This window comes from Acipenser ruthenus, chromosome 27, assembly GCF_902713425.1.
Source record: "Acipenser ruthenus chromosome 27, fAciRut3.2 maternal haplotype, whole genome shotgun sequence".
Lineage (NCBI taxonomy): Eukaryota > Metazoa > Chordata > Actinopteri > Acipenseriformes > Acipenseridae > Acipenser > Acipenser ruthenus.
Genome location: NC_081215.1, coordinates 23522246 through 23534651, shown reverse-complemented (window position 1 = coordinate 23534651; position 12406 = coordinate 23522246). Strand labels below are relative to the sequence as shown.

General features: G+C 39.4%; 1 protein-coding gene across 3 annotated transcripts in view; it reads left to right on the top strand.

Moving 5' to 3' along the window:
- Positions 1–8867, top strand: part of LOC117432373 (C-Jun-amino-terminal kinase-interacting protein 1-like) — a 39064-nt gene extending 30197 nt beyond the window's left edge. For all 3 annotated transcript variants that reach the window (XM_059002041.1, XM_059002042.1, XM_059002043.1), the window contains 10 exons: positions 2002–2083; positions 3306–4157; positions 5241–5316; positions 5630–5802; positions 6042–6151; positions 6543–6662; positions 7279–7332; positions 7735–7805; positions 8423–8521; positions 8638–8867. In XM_059002041.1, coding sequence (XP_058858024.1) covers positions 2002–2083; positions 3306–4157; positions 5241–5316; positions 5630–5802; positions 6042–6151; positions 6543–6662; positions 7279–7332; positions 7735–7805; positions 8423–8521; positions 8638–8710 — 1710 coding nt within the window. In that variant the 3' untranslated portion in view covers positions 8711–8867. The remainder of the gene's footprint in view (positions 1–2001; positions 2084–3305; positions 4158–5240; positions 5317–5629; positions 5803–6041; positions 6152–6542; positions 6663–7278; positions 7333–7734; positions 7806–8422; positions 8522–8637) is intronic.
- Positions 8868–12406: the final 3539 nt, after the last annotated feature.

Sequence of the window (12406 nt, the reverse complement as noted above, 5' to 3'; positions counted from 1 at the left end):
TATAAACTCACAGCCACACTTCCTGTTTAAAGGCATCTAGTAAATTACATTAGTGACCTGGGTTGGGTCCTGAAATGCGTCAAGACTCTCTGACACACCCGTGTGTAACTGACGCTTGTGGTGTAGAATTGATTAAGCCCATTTTTCTGAACGGCACCTGTTTCACATCATCTCTCCTCCAACATCATCGTTGCAGTAGTGGTTGCCACAGCAACACACTGCATCTGACAGCTGCACCATCTCAGTGAGTCAGCGAATAGAACAATATGTTGCATTCACGAAGCAAACAGTGTCGCAGCCTCCTTGTGCCACGAGTACCTTTATGCATTCATTAAAGAACCAGTGTCTGCTTATGGAAGCCTAATGTAATCCCTCTTAGTACCACAAACACTTATCTCCTATGTAGACACTTTGACTTGTAGTGCTGGTATTTAAAGCAAGAGAAAAGGTCAGTCTATCAAAGAGATTATTCTTTTTCCTTAACAAGCCAGTACACAGATTAAAAAACGCTTGTGAATGGATTGATTGTGTAAAAGAAACACAGCAAGGTGACACAGCAGATTTACATTTCAATGCATGTGGAATTTGCCCTTCAAGGTGTGTGTGTGTGTGTGTCAGCAATGTGTGTGGCACAACGAGTACAAATGTTAGTCTAATCTATCACAACAAAGTACTGACATAGCTATTTTAGCATTTACTAAATTCCACCCACTTCCTTATGAGGGAAAAGAATCATAAACATGTAGTAAATATCACTGTTAAAATATTCTGAACAGCCAAGCAATGACATTTTGTTGCTGTGTCTGCTGTAAGCGGGATAGAAGTAGAAAAGGGCAACATATGCAGAGCTTAGTACCAGGCTGGCGTATGTCAAAGTGCATGGTGACGTCTGGGCATGGATCAGTGCCAGATTCGATTGCTTGACATTTTGCCAGGAGCCCAGGAAGACATCCATCAGTTTCTGCAGATTGCCAGGGTGGGACCTCCTGTATTGAGTAGATGATCCCGTGCATGTTCTGTGGGGTTCTTGTCCAGGCTCTGGATCTAGAGCAAGCGTTTTAGCCAGTTCTCTGCCTTCATCGTTTTTCTGCAGGCATCTCAGAATAAAGTTTGCATGATGCAGAACTGCTTACAATTCCGTGGTGAGTTGATCTGAGGGATGTGGGCGATTACACATTACTAATAATCTGATGAAAGTCCTCAAGCACTACTGATATATTCTACTATTGGCACGTACATTTCCAGGGACTCTCATAATTGTTCAGACTATTGAAATTAGTGCTGGTTCAGTTCATTTTTACAGTATAGTCTGTTGTACTAGAACATAGAGTACAGACACATGAACTTAGTTTAATCAGCTAAGAGAATCGCAGTCTGGCCACTGCTGAAGGGATTTACAGGAAATGCACAGTTTACCTGGGTCCGCCTTCAGCCCTCATCAGCTGCGGGGTTTTTTTTTTTTTTGTGAAGCTGCATGCTAGCATCTAGATGAGGGGTCCTGTTGTTCATACCCCAGTTCAGCTGTTTCACTTCAAGCTTCTGATGTGTATAGATAGTCTGATGTGTACAGAATAGTTAGTATAGAGGATCAAAATTGGTTGTGAGCACTGCATTAGAAACACAAGGTAGCGATAGAAAGCATAGGGAATTAAAATGCTAATAAAACCTGGACTAGAATGGCCCTCTGAATACAGTATAAGGTAATAACCACTATTTCTTTTTTTAAAACTGCTTTGGGGTTAAACGAATGCATCTAGTCAGTGCTTGGTTATGTTTAGTTAATAAATAGTTAAAAAAAACAAACATACGTCTGGGCTTTTAGTGCAGAAGCCAGCTTGTGAATAAACATTCCTATTTTTTTTTTTGGCTGTAAAAAGGACTCCCGTCCCTTTAAATGAATCCTGAAGCTGGGAACAAAGAGGCTCAATTGTTCCGCATTCTCTTTTATATTCAGCAGAATAAAAGCTGTGTTGTTTTTTTTTTTTTATTATTGGATCACAGGACACGCTAAACAACAACTCGTTTGGTAAGAAGTACAGCTGGCAGGAAAAGGTCTCTCGTTCATCTTCCCCCTTAAAAACAGGTGAGTCTTCGTCAAAGTTTCCTGGTTTCAAAACTTTATCAGATTACACCACTGCTGTGTTTTTGTAGAGCTTCTGTGCAGCTTTGCATTAGTGATGTCAAGTCCTCAATAGCCACAGGGGCCCCCGCTGCTGCATGTTCACTGGGTGGAACTGAAATGCATTGGAACCGTCTCTTGGATTGTGCTGCAACAGACATTCGCTCCTGGCAGTATCTGCAGCTGTTAACAGGTGCCCAGCATAACAACACCATAATCAGGACTGCTTTGTTGAGGCCAGGTGATTCAGAGGATGTTGTTCTTATGTAATGTGTTTTGCATTTTTTAAAAGGATACATAAACAACAAGAAGCTGTCAACCATGTTAGGCAGCCATATTGGACAGCTGTTTAAAGATGGAACAATGTGAAATGGGTTCTTTTCAAAATGACCAGTTCCCAAGTTTTAAAGGACTAGTAATGAGACAGCAGGAGGTTTTAAAAATCAAGGACATATAAACTTCAACTATGTGATAATTTCAAGGAACTCATTTATCTGGTTTCTGAATGACTGATTGATTATGGTAATTAAAAATGTCAAATCTGTACAATCCCCTGTGATTTAAAAAATATAAATAAGGTGTTTTATGTAAAGTGTGTGTAATGGGTTTATGACTTTTAAAACATAACATGATTGGTGTTTCTTTTTTTTTTTTTAATTTGGAATCACCAGTTATTTTTCTTATTTTGACCCCAATTTGGTAAGCCAAATTATTGTTTATTTCAATCCGGCCCACTGCTGCCACCCCCATGCTGACTTGGGAGGGACAAAGATGGACAGCCGTGACCTGGGTTGGGCCGTCAGCTTCTTTTCACTCTGCAGGCCCGCCATGCAGCCACCATAGAGCTACAGCGTCAGAGGACCACAGAGCTCTGGGCAACTCACAGGCTGGCCCGCAGGCGCCCGGCCAGTCTACAGGGGTCGCTGGTGCGTGGTGAGCCAAGGACACGCTGGCTGACCTAAGCCCCCCCAGGAACTCCCGTCCACAGTGGAATAGCCTGAACTCGAACCGGCGACCTCCAGGCTATAGGGCGCATCCTGCACTCCAGGCAGAGCAGCTTTACCCGATGTGCCACTCGGGAGCACCTGGTGTTTCTAATTTCAATAGGCCACATTTTGTTTTTGTCAGCCTTTTCTTTGCGCAGTTTATATTCAGTAGTAATGCTTTGTTTGTTTGTTTGTGGCAGGAGAGCTGACACCGACCCATGATCACATATGCCTAAGTGACGAGGATAAAGTCCAACTCAGCACAACCCAGACCAAAGACAGAGGCACCTCTACAGACGCCCCGTGCCGTCGCACCTCCTCCACCCAAAGCAGCGGGGGAACGCGGTCCAAACTGCACGACAAACCCACAGCCACAGGAGGACTGCAACTCCAACAACACAGCAAGGGGCAGCCCGAGGGCCACAGGGACCGCATCCGCTACCACACCGATGTGCGGCTCGAAGCCACAGAGGAAATCTATTTGACCCCGGTGCAGAAAAACTCTGACTCTTTAGAGCACGACAAGCCTTTCCTGTCCCAGTCCAGTGAAAACCGAATGTCCATAAGCTCTGATATAGACACGACACATTACCAGTCCCTGCCCAATCGGACAAACCCTTCCATTAGTGAGGAGGATGAGGTTTACACCACCACCTCAGCCTTAGACAAGATGAGTGTAGCTCGAAACACGGACCACGGGGGCAGTGCTTTTCAAGCAGCCTCCGGTGTCCCGCGGACTTCTGTCAGCTCTGAGGCTAGCGGCCTCTCGTACGATTCCGTCAAATACACCTTGGTGGTGGATGAGAACATGCAGCTGGAGCTGGTCAGTTTGAAGCAGTGCTATTCCGGATACAGTGAGGACAGCGATTCAGCCACTGTCTATGACAACTGTGTCTCCTCGCCCTACGAGTCGGCGATCGGCGAAGACTATGAGGAGGATGCTCTGAAGCGAGACTCTGTGTGTGTCTCTGAGGACTCCACCCCAGAAACGGACCTCCCCTTCTCACGGAAGTTCCTCAACGTGTTCAAGCACGGCAGGTCCAGCTCCTCAAGTAAGTGAATGACATGTGTAACCATTGCTATACATTACTATATTCCTGTGTCTGCGTTTTAAAGTCTGGTCTTCATGCAGAGCTGCTAAATGTGGGCCTTATGCAAAGCGGTGCACCACTTGTTTGAATCCCTATCTTTGCATAATCCTTGTAATATTGTTCTATGCAAAAATCCTGCAAAGGATTGCAATCATTGCAAAGAGAAAAGTTGCATTTGTTGAAGCAGTTGCTGTTTGAGCAGGGTGACATTTCCTAAGCAGCACTGATCCCATGCTAGAGAGAACGAGTGTCATGTCAGAGGGAGATTTGTCCGGGGTGCTGGGGTTAACTCTACTGCAGTTTGTGACAAGTGCCATGGGATTTGTTGTACTTCTTATCTGACGTGTATAAGAGCATATAGGCTGCTGTGTTTATGAGCTGTGTATCTGGTTGTGTGCATTACGCTATAACTCATAATGTTTACTGTACACTACCCTGCATCTTTCAAGCTGTGAATGGGTGGCTGGATCCTTAATTGTTTGCTCTTGACCTGGATTTGATTATTATTTATTATTTATTTACTTGTACTGTGATTCTTGAAATGTATTTGTTTACGACTGTAAGTCGCCCTAGATAAGGGCGTCTGCTAAGAAATAAATAATCACATGCTAATGCACTGGTTTGATCTCTATCCTCTCCAGGATGTGTTGGGTGCTTGTAGATCACCATACCTATTACCACCGAATCCCTAAGAAGTGCGTGTTCTGAAAGATCTTTTTATTATATAAGCATAATGTTCAAAGCCACCAGCAATGTGATCAGTAAATCCAGCAATGTCTTTATGTGAACAGGTGCCAGTCAGCAGTGTTTGGTTAGCTGCCAGCAGGACTGGCATACAGCACTGGTGATTTATTATAGTGTATAGCTGTTCTTTGGCAGGGAAATACTGTATGACATCTGTCACTGTACCCATATAAAGGGATGCAGAAATATAAATGCACATCAAATAACCTCATTTTAAGATGGCTCTTTAAAAAATATCAATGTAATCAATGCCGCCAATGTTATTTATATATTTTGAAAAAAGGACTTGTATGTGTTTAGGTGCTGAATCATTTGGATTGTTCTCCTGTGTAATTAATGGAAAGGAGAGGGAGCAGACCCATCGGACAGTGTTCAGGTAGACCAAAGGAAATGCAATTATTATTGCCTGGAGAATTGCTTTTCATTGTTTCTTTGTTCATCTAAATAATATACAGATGGGTTCTGTATGTTGTAATGGATGTGAAGATGTATGGTGTCTGTAAATGATATAATTTAACACCTGATGTCATTTGGATTTTTTCATACCAATTGGCTATGAACATGTCCATTGTGTGTGTGTGTGTTTGTCTCTCTCCCCTGTGCATACATACATACATATATATATATATATATATATATATATATATATATATATATATATATATATAACTCGTGTGCTCGCTGGTCAGGTTTGTCCCGCGGCACGATGATGAGTTGGAGCTGGAGGTGGACGATCCTCTCCTGGTGGAGGTGCAGGCTGATGATTACTGGTACGAGGCCTACAACATGAGGACAGGGCTGAGGGGTGTCTTCCCTGCTTACTACGCCATCGAGGTCACCAAGGAGCCGGAGCGCTTTAAAGGTAACCCAGCCAGAGAATAGGGGTGGGGGGGTTAGTGTTTCTTATTTTCAACTAGCACAGTGGCTAAGGAACCTTTCACAATGTAAGGTTTTACAACTGAGCTCCTAACCCCTCAATCAAGCATGCTGTGAGGGAGTCTACCTGTTAGATATTGTCTATACTTGCTGTTTATCGTTTTTTGGTTGGCTTAAGGAACTCAATGTATCTTCTTCTTACTCACTTTCTCTTTCTTTTAACAGAAACAGAGAAGAGTAGCGAATGGTTGGACAAATTCCGGGTAAAATTCCTTGGCTCAGTGCAAGTTCCGTATCACAAAGGGAACGACGTGCTCTGCGCGGCCATGCAAAAGGTAATCCTATTCCCAGGAGTGCAAGAAACAGGGAACCAGGCAGGCAGGTTCTTCATGTTGCATTTATACCACCGTTATATATTGTCTGTGATTCAGTCGCAGTCATCTCATAGCGATAGAAACACCACTGGGAAAAAAATAAATAAATATTTAAAGGTGTTTGAGACTTGGTTGCAAATACAGCCCAGACCAAGATGAGCAGAAACATTGCTATAATGAGGATCTGATTTGGGATTAAGGTGCTTCAGCTCTGCATTAGGTCAAGCAACATGGTCATCCATCACCTACTGGTACTGTGCCTTATCTTTATGCAGTATATTCTGTGTTGTGCATGTCATGTGCTTGCAGCTAAACAAAGACATGTCCTTTTCTTCACTATGCTTCATTTCAGATTGCTACCAACAGGAGAGCGACTGTGCAATTCAACCCCACTTCCAGCTGTATTTTAGAGATTAATATGAAGGGAATTAAAATAGTGGTACAACTAAATGATTACAGTGAATATGAAAAGGTAAGTTACTCCTAAACTATCTATCTATCGATCGATCTATCTATCTACTTTAAATGTAACTAACTATCTCTTATGTTTTTACATGTGATTTATAATGAGCTTTACCTACTTGAATATTTATACAGTATAACAAACAAATATCCCAAAAGGAATGGTCTTTGAAAATCAGTAACAGGTGTACAATGTAACAATCAGACTGCATATACCAATGCTCGGTTCTGCTGCTTGTGATGTAATAGGTTGTTGTATAGCACACAGCAATGACTTTCAGAGACTGGTATTTATACAATGCCTGGTCTGCTAGGTGCTGAGATATTTAATCTTCAGTCAACAATGACATCAACCACAAAATCTTCAGTGGTAATGAAGAGAACAGGGAATGTACTATGACTTCTAAAGTAGACAGCTGTACTCCCTATATGCCATTTCTTTCCTAAAACAACAAACCCTATTTAGTTGCATTTAATTTGCAGCTATTAAATCATATCCATAAATACTAGTCAGTGTGCTCCATCGTTTGTAGTATTTTCTCAAATCAATTCTTACCTTAATGTTTTTTTTTTACAATATATGTTGCATTTGTTATTTGCTATTTAATATTTCTGTCTTATCCTAGAAGTTTGCTTGTTCCGGGAGAAAGCTGGGGAGAATGTTTGCCTTAGAGTCTGGGGTGAGTTGCAATGCCATTCCATATCTTTGAAAGTCTGGATACAGGTCACAAGTGAAATTAATGTAGTGGTCTCGACCCCCAGTGGACAATCTAATCTATCTCCTAAAATCAACACATAATTCAGGAGTGTGTTCAGGCTTACAGAATTACTTGTGCTCTGTCTTTCGGGTGAGACGTTGCTGTCAGTGACTCTGCAGCTGATGCATAGTTCACACACCCTAGTCTCTGTAAGTCGCCTTGGATAAAGGCGTTTGCTAAATAAACAACTGGTAATAACAAATAATAATATGAGGGTTAAGCTCTGTGCCAGTGCCGTTTGCCTCCTCTCCTTTCATGAGCATTGTATATAAAATAAAAAAGTAAAATGGTATTACTTATTTTCCTTTTTTCTTTTTTCAATAGGGTAACCAATGTAGTCACTTCTTTCAGCTGAAGAATATCTCCTTCTGTGGATATCATCCAAAGAACCACAAGTGAGTGATGTGAACCTACCTTGGCTGTGTACTGTGCTACTGGGCTCCTAACCCAGACACCCCAGAGTTCCACCATACTTCCCCTGAGAGGCTGATGACTCCCCAAACCAACCCAGTCCTTGCTGCTCTGTGCCAGGCTATCGGTAGAAGCTAAGACCAACAGGAACCATCGTTTCCTGACAACATCAATGTGAAAAACAGCAACCAAAAACATTTTTTTTTAGAATTCTAGATCTGGGGAATGCTTGCATGAATTTGAAGACACTTTGCATTGAAATTTGTTACAAGGAATTGTTTCACATACCGTATTTAGGTCACATCTACCATGATCTATATTTTTTTTAACTTGGCTAAGATATAGAGAAATGCAAGTGTACTGATATACATAAATAAGGTGCTAGTTTTTAGTATCTACACATTTCTAGTAATGTTAAAACTGTAATCTTTTTGGGGTCCCTGAGTGGCTCACCTGGTAGAAGCACTGCCATGTGTTGGGCAGTCATACAGCGCAGGTTTGCTTCCTGGCTGTGTGAAGTAGGCCGGTCTCGCTAGGGACTCTGAAGGGAGCGTCTCACCCCCTGTGTATAAAAACTATAATCTTTGGGTTTTTTTTCTAGATACTTTGGATTTATAACCAAACACCCAACCGATCACAGATTTGCCTGTCATGTTTTTGTCTCTGAAGACTCAACTAAACCAATAGCAGAGTCAGTAGGGTATGTATTGATGAAGTATTGATGATTTTCCTTTTTTTCATTTCAGTGGTTCTAACCCATTTGGTATTTGCAAACATTTAATCTTGTTAAAGATTCCTTCGTTTTATTTTCCACAGGAGAGCATTCCAGCAGTTCTACAAGGAATATGTGGAGTACACGTGTCCCACAGAAGACATTTACTTGGAATAGAGACAGTCCTGCCTGGAAACTGCGCCTTGTACAATATTTGTGTATCATAACATGTTGCATGACAGAGAAAAAAAAAATATATATATATATTTAACACATACAAAAATAGACATCTGTTTTTTTCTTGAAGAAATGTTCTTAATAAAAAAAATAATAATACAGTAATTAGTAACTGATTATTCCCATACCAGATATGTAACCGTTCCTTTTAAAGGGTACAGAATGCTTTAGATGCCAAAGCAGAACATTTGATACAAAGCAGACTGACCTACAGTAATCCTTTCCATAGGTTTATAATAATAGGAAATACATTTAAAGACAGTACAGACTTCTGTTTTTTTTATTGTTTACCTTAATAAATGGGATATCACCCATTTTTACGGAAACAAGGTTGCAACCAGTTTTGTTTGTGAAATTTAAAATATGCACTTACATAGATTTCAGGAAAAATGTCAAAAAAATGACAGATGTCTACCCGTGACGTAACAGCCTGTTTTTATTGAACGTTTTGGTAATAGAAAGAGGAAAGTCTGTTAATTTATTTTCCTTTTGATTGAATTCAGTTGGTGGAATTCAATCAAATTTTCAGGAGGGGGGGCATTATATATTTGAATTCAATCAAGGGCTTGCTGTATGTTTACATAACAGTTTTGCATATTCAGGGCCTGTTTTGGGGGCATGTCTTCCTGTTTCAGAAGTTTGATTGAATAACGCTATGGGAAAATGTAAATAGCACAGGCTATAACTGAGTTTAACTGAATCCACCCCTCAGTTATGTTAACATAAGGACATTATGAAGGGGAAGCCAAAGTCCTTACTCTGTCCGTCCTGCTCAGTTGTTTATCAAGATGTCTGTGCTCTTCATATACATTTCAAGGATTACAAATAAAGGCTATAATTGACATTTGTTTATATTATAAAGTGGTTTCTGTAGACATTTAAACAAGCTTATAACAAGCCTGATTAGAACAGTTAACAGGAGCAGGAATTGTTTGAAACATACCTTGAAACTCTGCAGGACTCTTGATCTGTACCATGTTTTGTGTTCTAGTCAGGTATTAAATAAAAATCCCTGTTACGGCTCCCATATCTTTAACACGTGAAATAAGCACAAGGTGATTTCAACACAGTGACCCGTGTCAGTGCTCCTTGCATTTGACGAAACAGGTTGAGGTTCTGCAGATGTTCAAATCCTTTTTGTCTGCTGTGCTTCCAGTGTGTCTCTGCAGCTCCTCAGTAAATCTGTTCTGCGATTATTACAGGGGTCAACATGTGACACAGTGAGAAAAGCATGTGTGTGCCAATAGAAGCAGGTGACTTTAATGAATTTACTGACGTGCTAATGCTTTGTGATTACAGCCAACTGTGATGTGGTTATCAGATATCCCATAATAAGGGCACAGATTTACTTTTCAGACATCATTTTATCAACTCAACTAGACTTTCAAACCAATCATAAAAAATATTTGTACCCATTGTTAGCAGTATGTTTTACTCTTTTGTAACACAGCCTTGATTAAAGTGGAGTTAATGTCATATTCTGGAGGATTATAAAGATGACCTTGTACAAAAATGAAGGAGTGTAAAGTATTTTTTTTAATGCATTAGGTTTACTTTTAAAACTACAGACTGAGTGAACATACCAGATACACATAGCAACACGTTGTAAAGATATGCCATTATATATATATTGCAATTACAATGTTACATTGTACTGATTCATACTGTAGTGTGTGAAATTCTTTTTTTGATTTTTGAAGTGTGCAATTTTGCTTTCTTTAAAATTTTAAAAAGCTGCAATTATTTTGTACTGTCTTGATTTCAGTGAAACATTGTTTTTGTGAGCTTAGCTGTTTGAAGCAAGTCCAGTAAGCGTGTGTGTGTGTGTGTGTGTGTGTGTGTGTGTTGTTAAGGTGCGTCAAATTGAGCAATTTAATTAAGAATGCTGAAGAAAAATGAACAAAAGATAAGTCAACATGTGTCAAAATTATAAAACAAAAGGAAGCAGCTTAATAATTGGACCTTTGAAGTGTTTAGTTTATAAGAAACGGATGGTTTCTGGAACTAGATATCCACATTGAACTTTACCAATCTGCACGTACAGTTTGTGACTGCAGCATCTCCTTGTCTGTATGTCCAATAAACCTGTATCTTTTTTGCCCTCTGGTGGTCAAACTGCACATGGCACCTACAGAAGTTTAGCTTTTTCTACTTTAACTTGAAAATACTGCAATGATGTAATACTGTATTGCTGTTTTGCTGGGAATCCAGCACATTTCTGAAATTCTAGAACACGCTGTTGCCACGCACTGAAGAATCAGAAGTCTGTCCTAGAACATTTTTATATAAACAGATTATGAATTGAACAAGATTTAAAACATTAAATTAACTTTAATCCCAGTAAGACCAACCCAATCAAAGTCTTCAATTTTTTGTCAATTTATTTATAATCATTTTGAATATAGGAACAGTTTGTCAATCATAATAACAGAAGAAATGTGTAGTATGGTTATTTAAAGAAATAAATATACCCTGACAGATGAGTGTGACAGTGTAATAGTCTTGACTCTTCATCTAAAGATGTCGTTGTAATAGTCATCAAAGTCTGATTCATCCCTTTTGCTCAGGCCAGCATTTTGGAGATTGCGATTTTTCTTGTGTGTTACTGGAGTGTTTAGTCTGGGTGGTATGGGTGTTACACCGTAATCTAAAATAAATAATAAAAAAAAAAAATACAATTGATATTGTAACGTCACATTATAAAAACAGCTATAATGTTATTTTGTAACATACATATCATCTGTCAAGAATATAAATATATTAATATACAAATGTTTTTAAATATAAAATATGATTGTAATGATTATCAATTTGAAAAAAAAAAAGACTGACTGCTAAGTTATTGCTTTATTTTGTTTTGTTTAGCTTCTGCTGACTCCTTTATGACTGCTAAAAGAGGACATTAATTGTACACAATTCTACAGTACCTGAAGTGTGTTTTTCAATGCCGTATATTAAAAGGTAATTAGATCATTTCTTTACCATCAAACAGTGCAATGTGCTTCTTGGGAAGTTGAATGGTTACAAAGGTTTCTACTGGCACATCCCTTGATACTCTTGAAGAAGAACAACAACATTGAAACTGTAAAACAGGTGGATTTAAAATAGGTCAGAGCAACTAATCTAAATGATTATTACCCTATTACCTTTTTAGAGGAAGTGAGTGTGTATTTCCAATAAGGACATACATAAACAGACTTGATAGTAGAAACTTCTTCATATTAAATATTACAGTTTTAAAAGTTTTACCAAATAACCTGCTGGACAATATCGCCGCTTGCGCAGATATCACTGATACAGAATGTGGGTGATTCCAGTAAAGCTTGCTCATGCCATACTGTTTTTTTGATGATGTACCTCAAGGAAAGTTCTGCACGATCAATGCTGTCACAATGATGTCTATGAAGTCATAATTTGTGTACAGCTTCCCTAGATAAATGTATGTACTGCAATTCAGAATGTCTACCATTTCTTTTCCTGCACTATTCACTTTTCACCACTATGTGGCAGCAAATCATATATATATATTTTTTGGTTATGTTTATGAATATTGGTAATACAAGCTATAAAAAGAGGGATATTATATGCCCTGGATGTACATAATCCTGATGTTGTAATTGCAAATTATTAGGACCA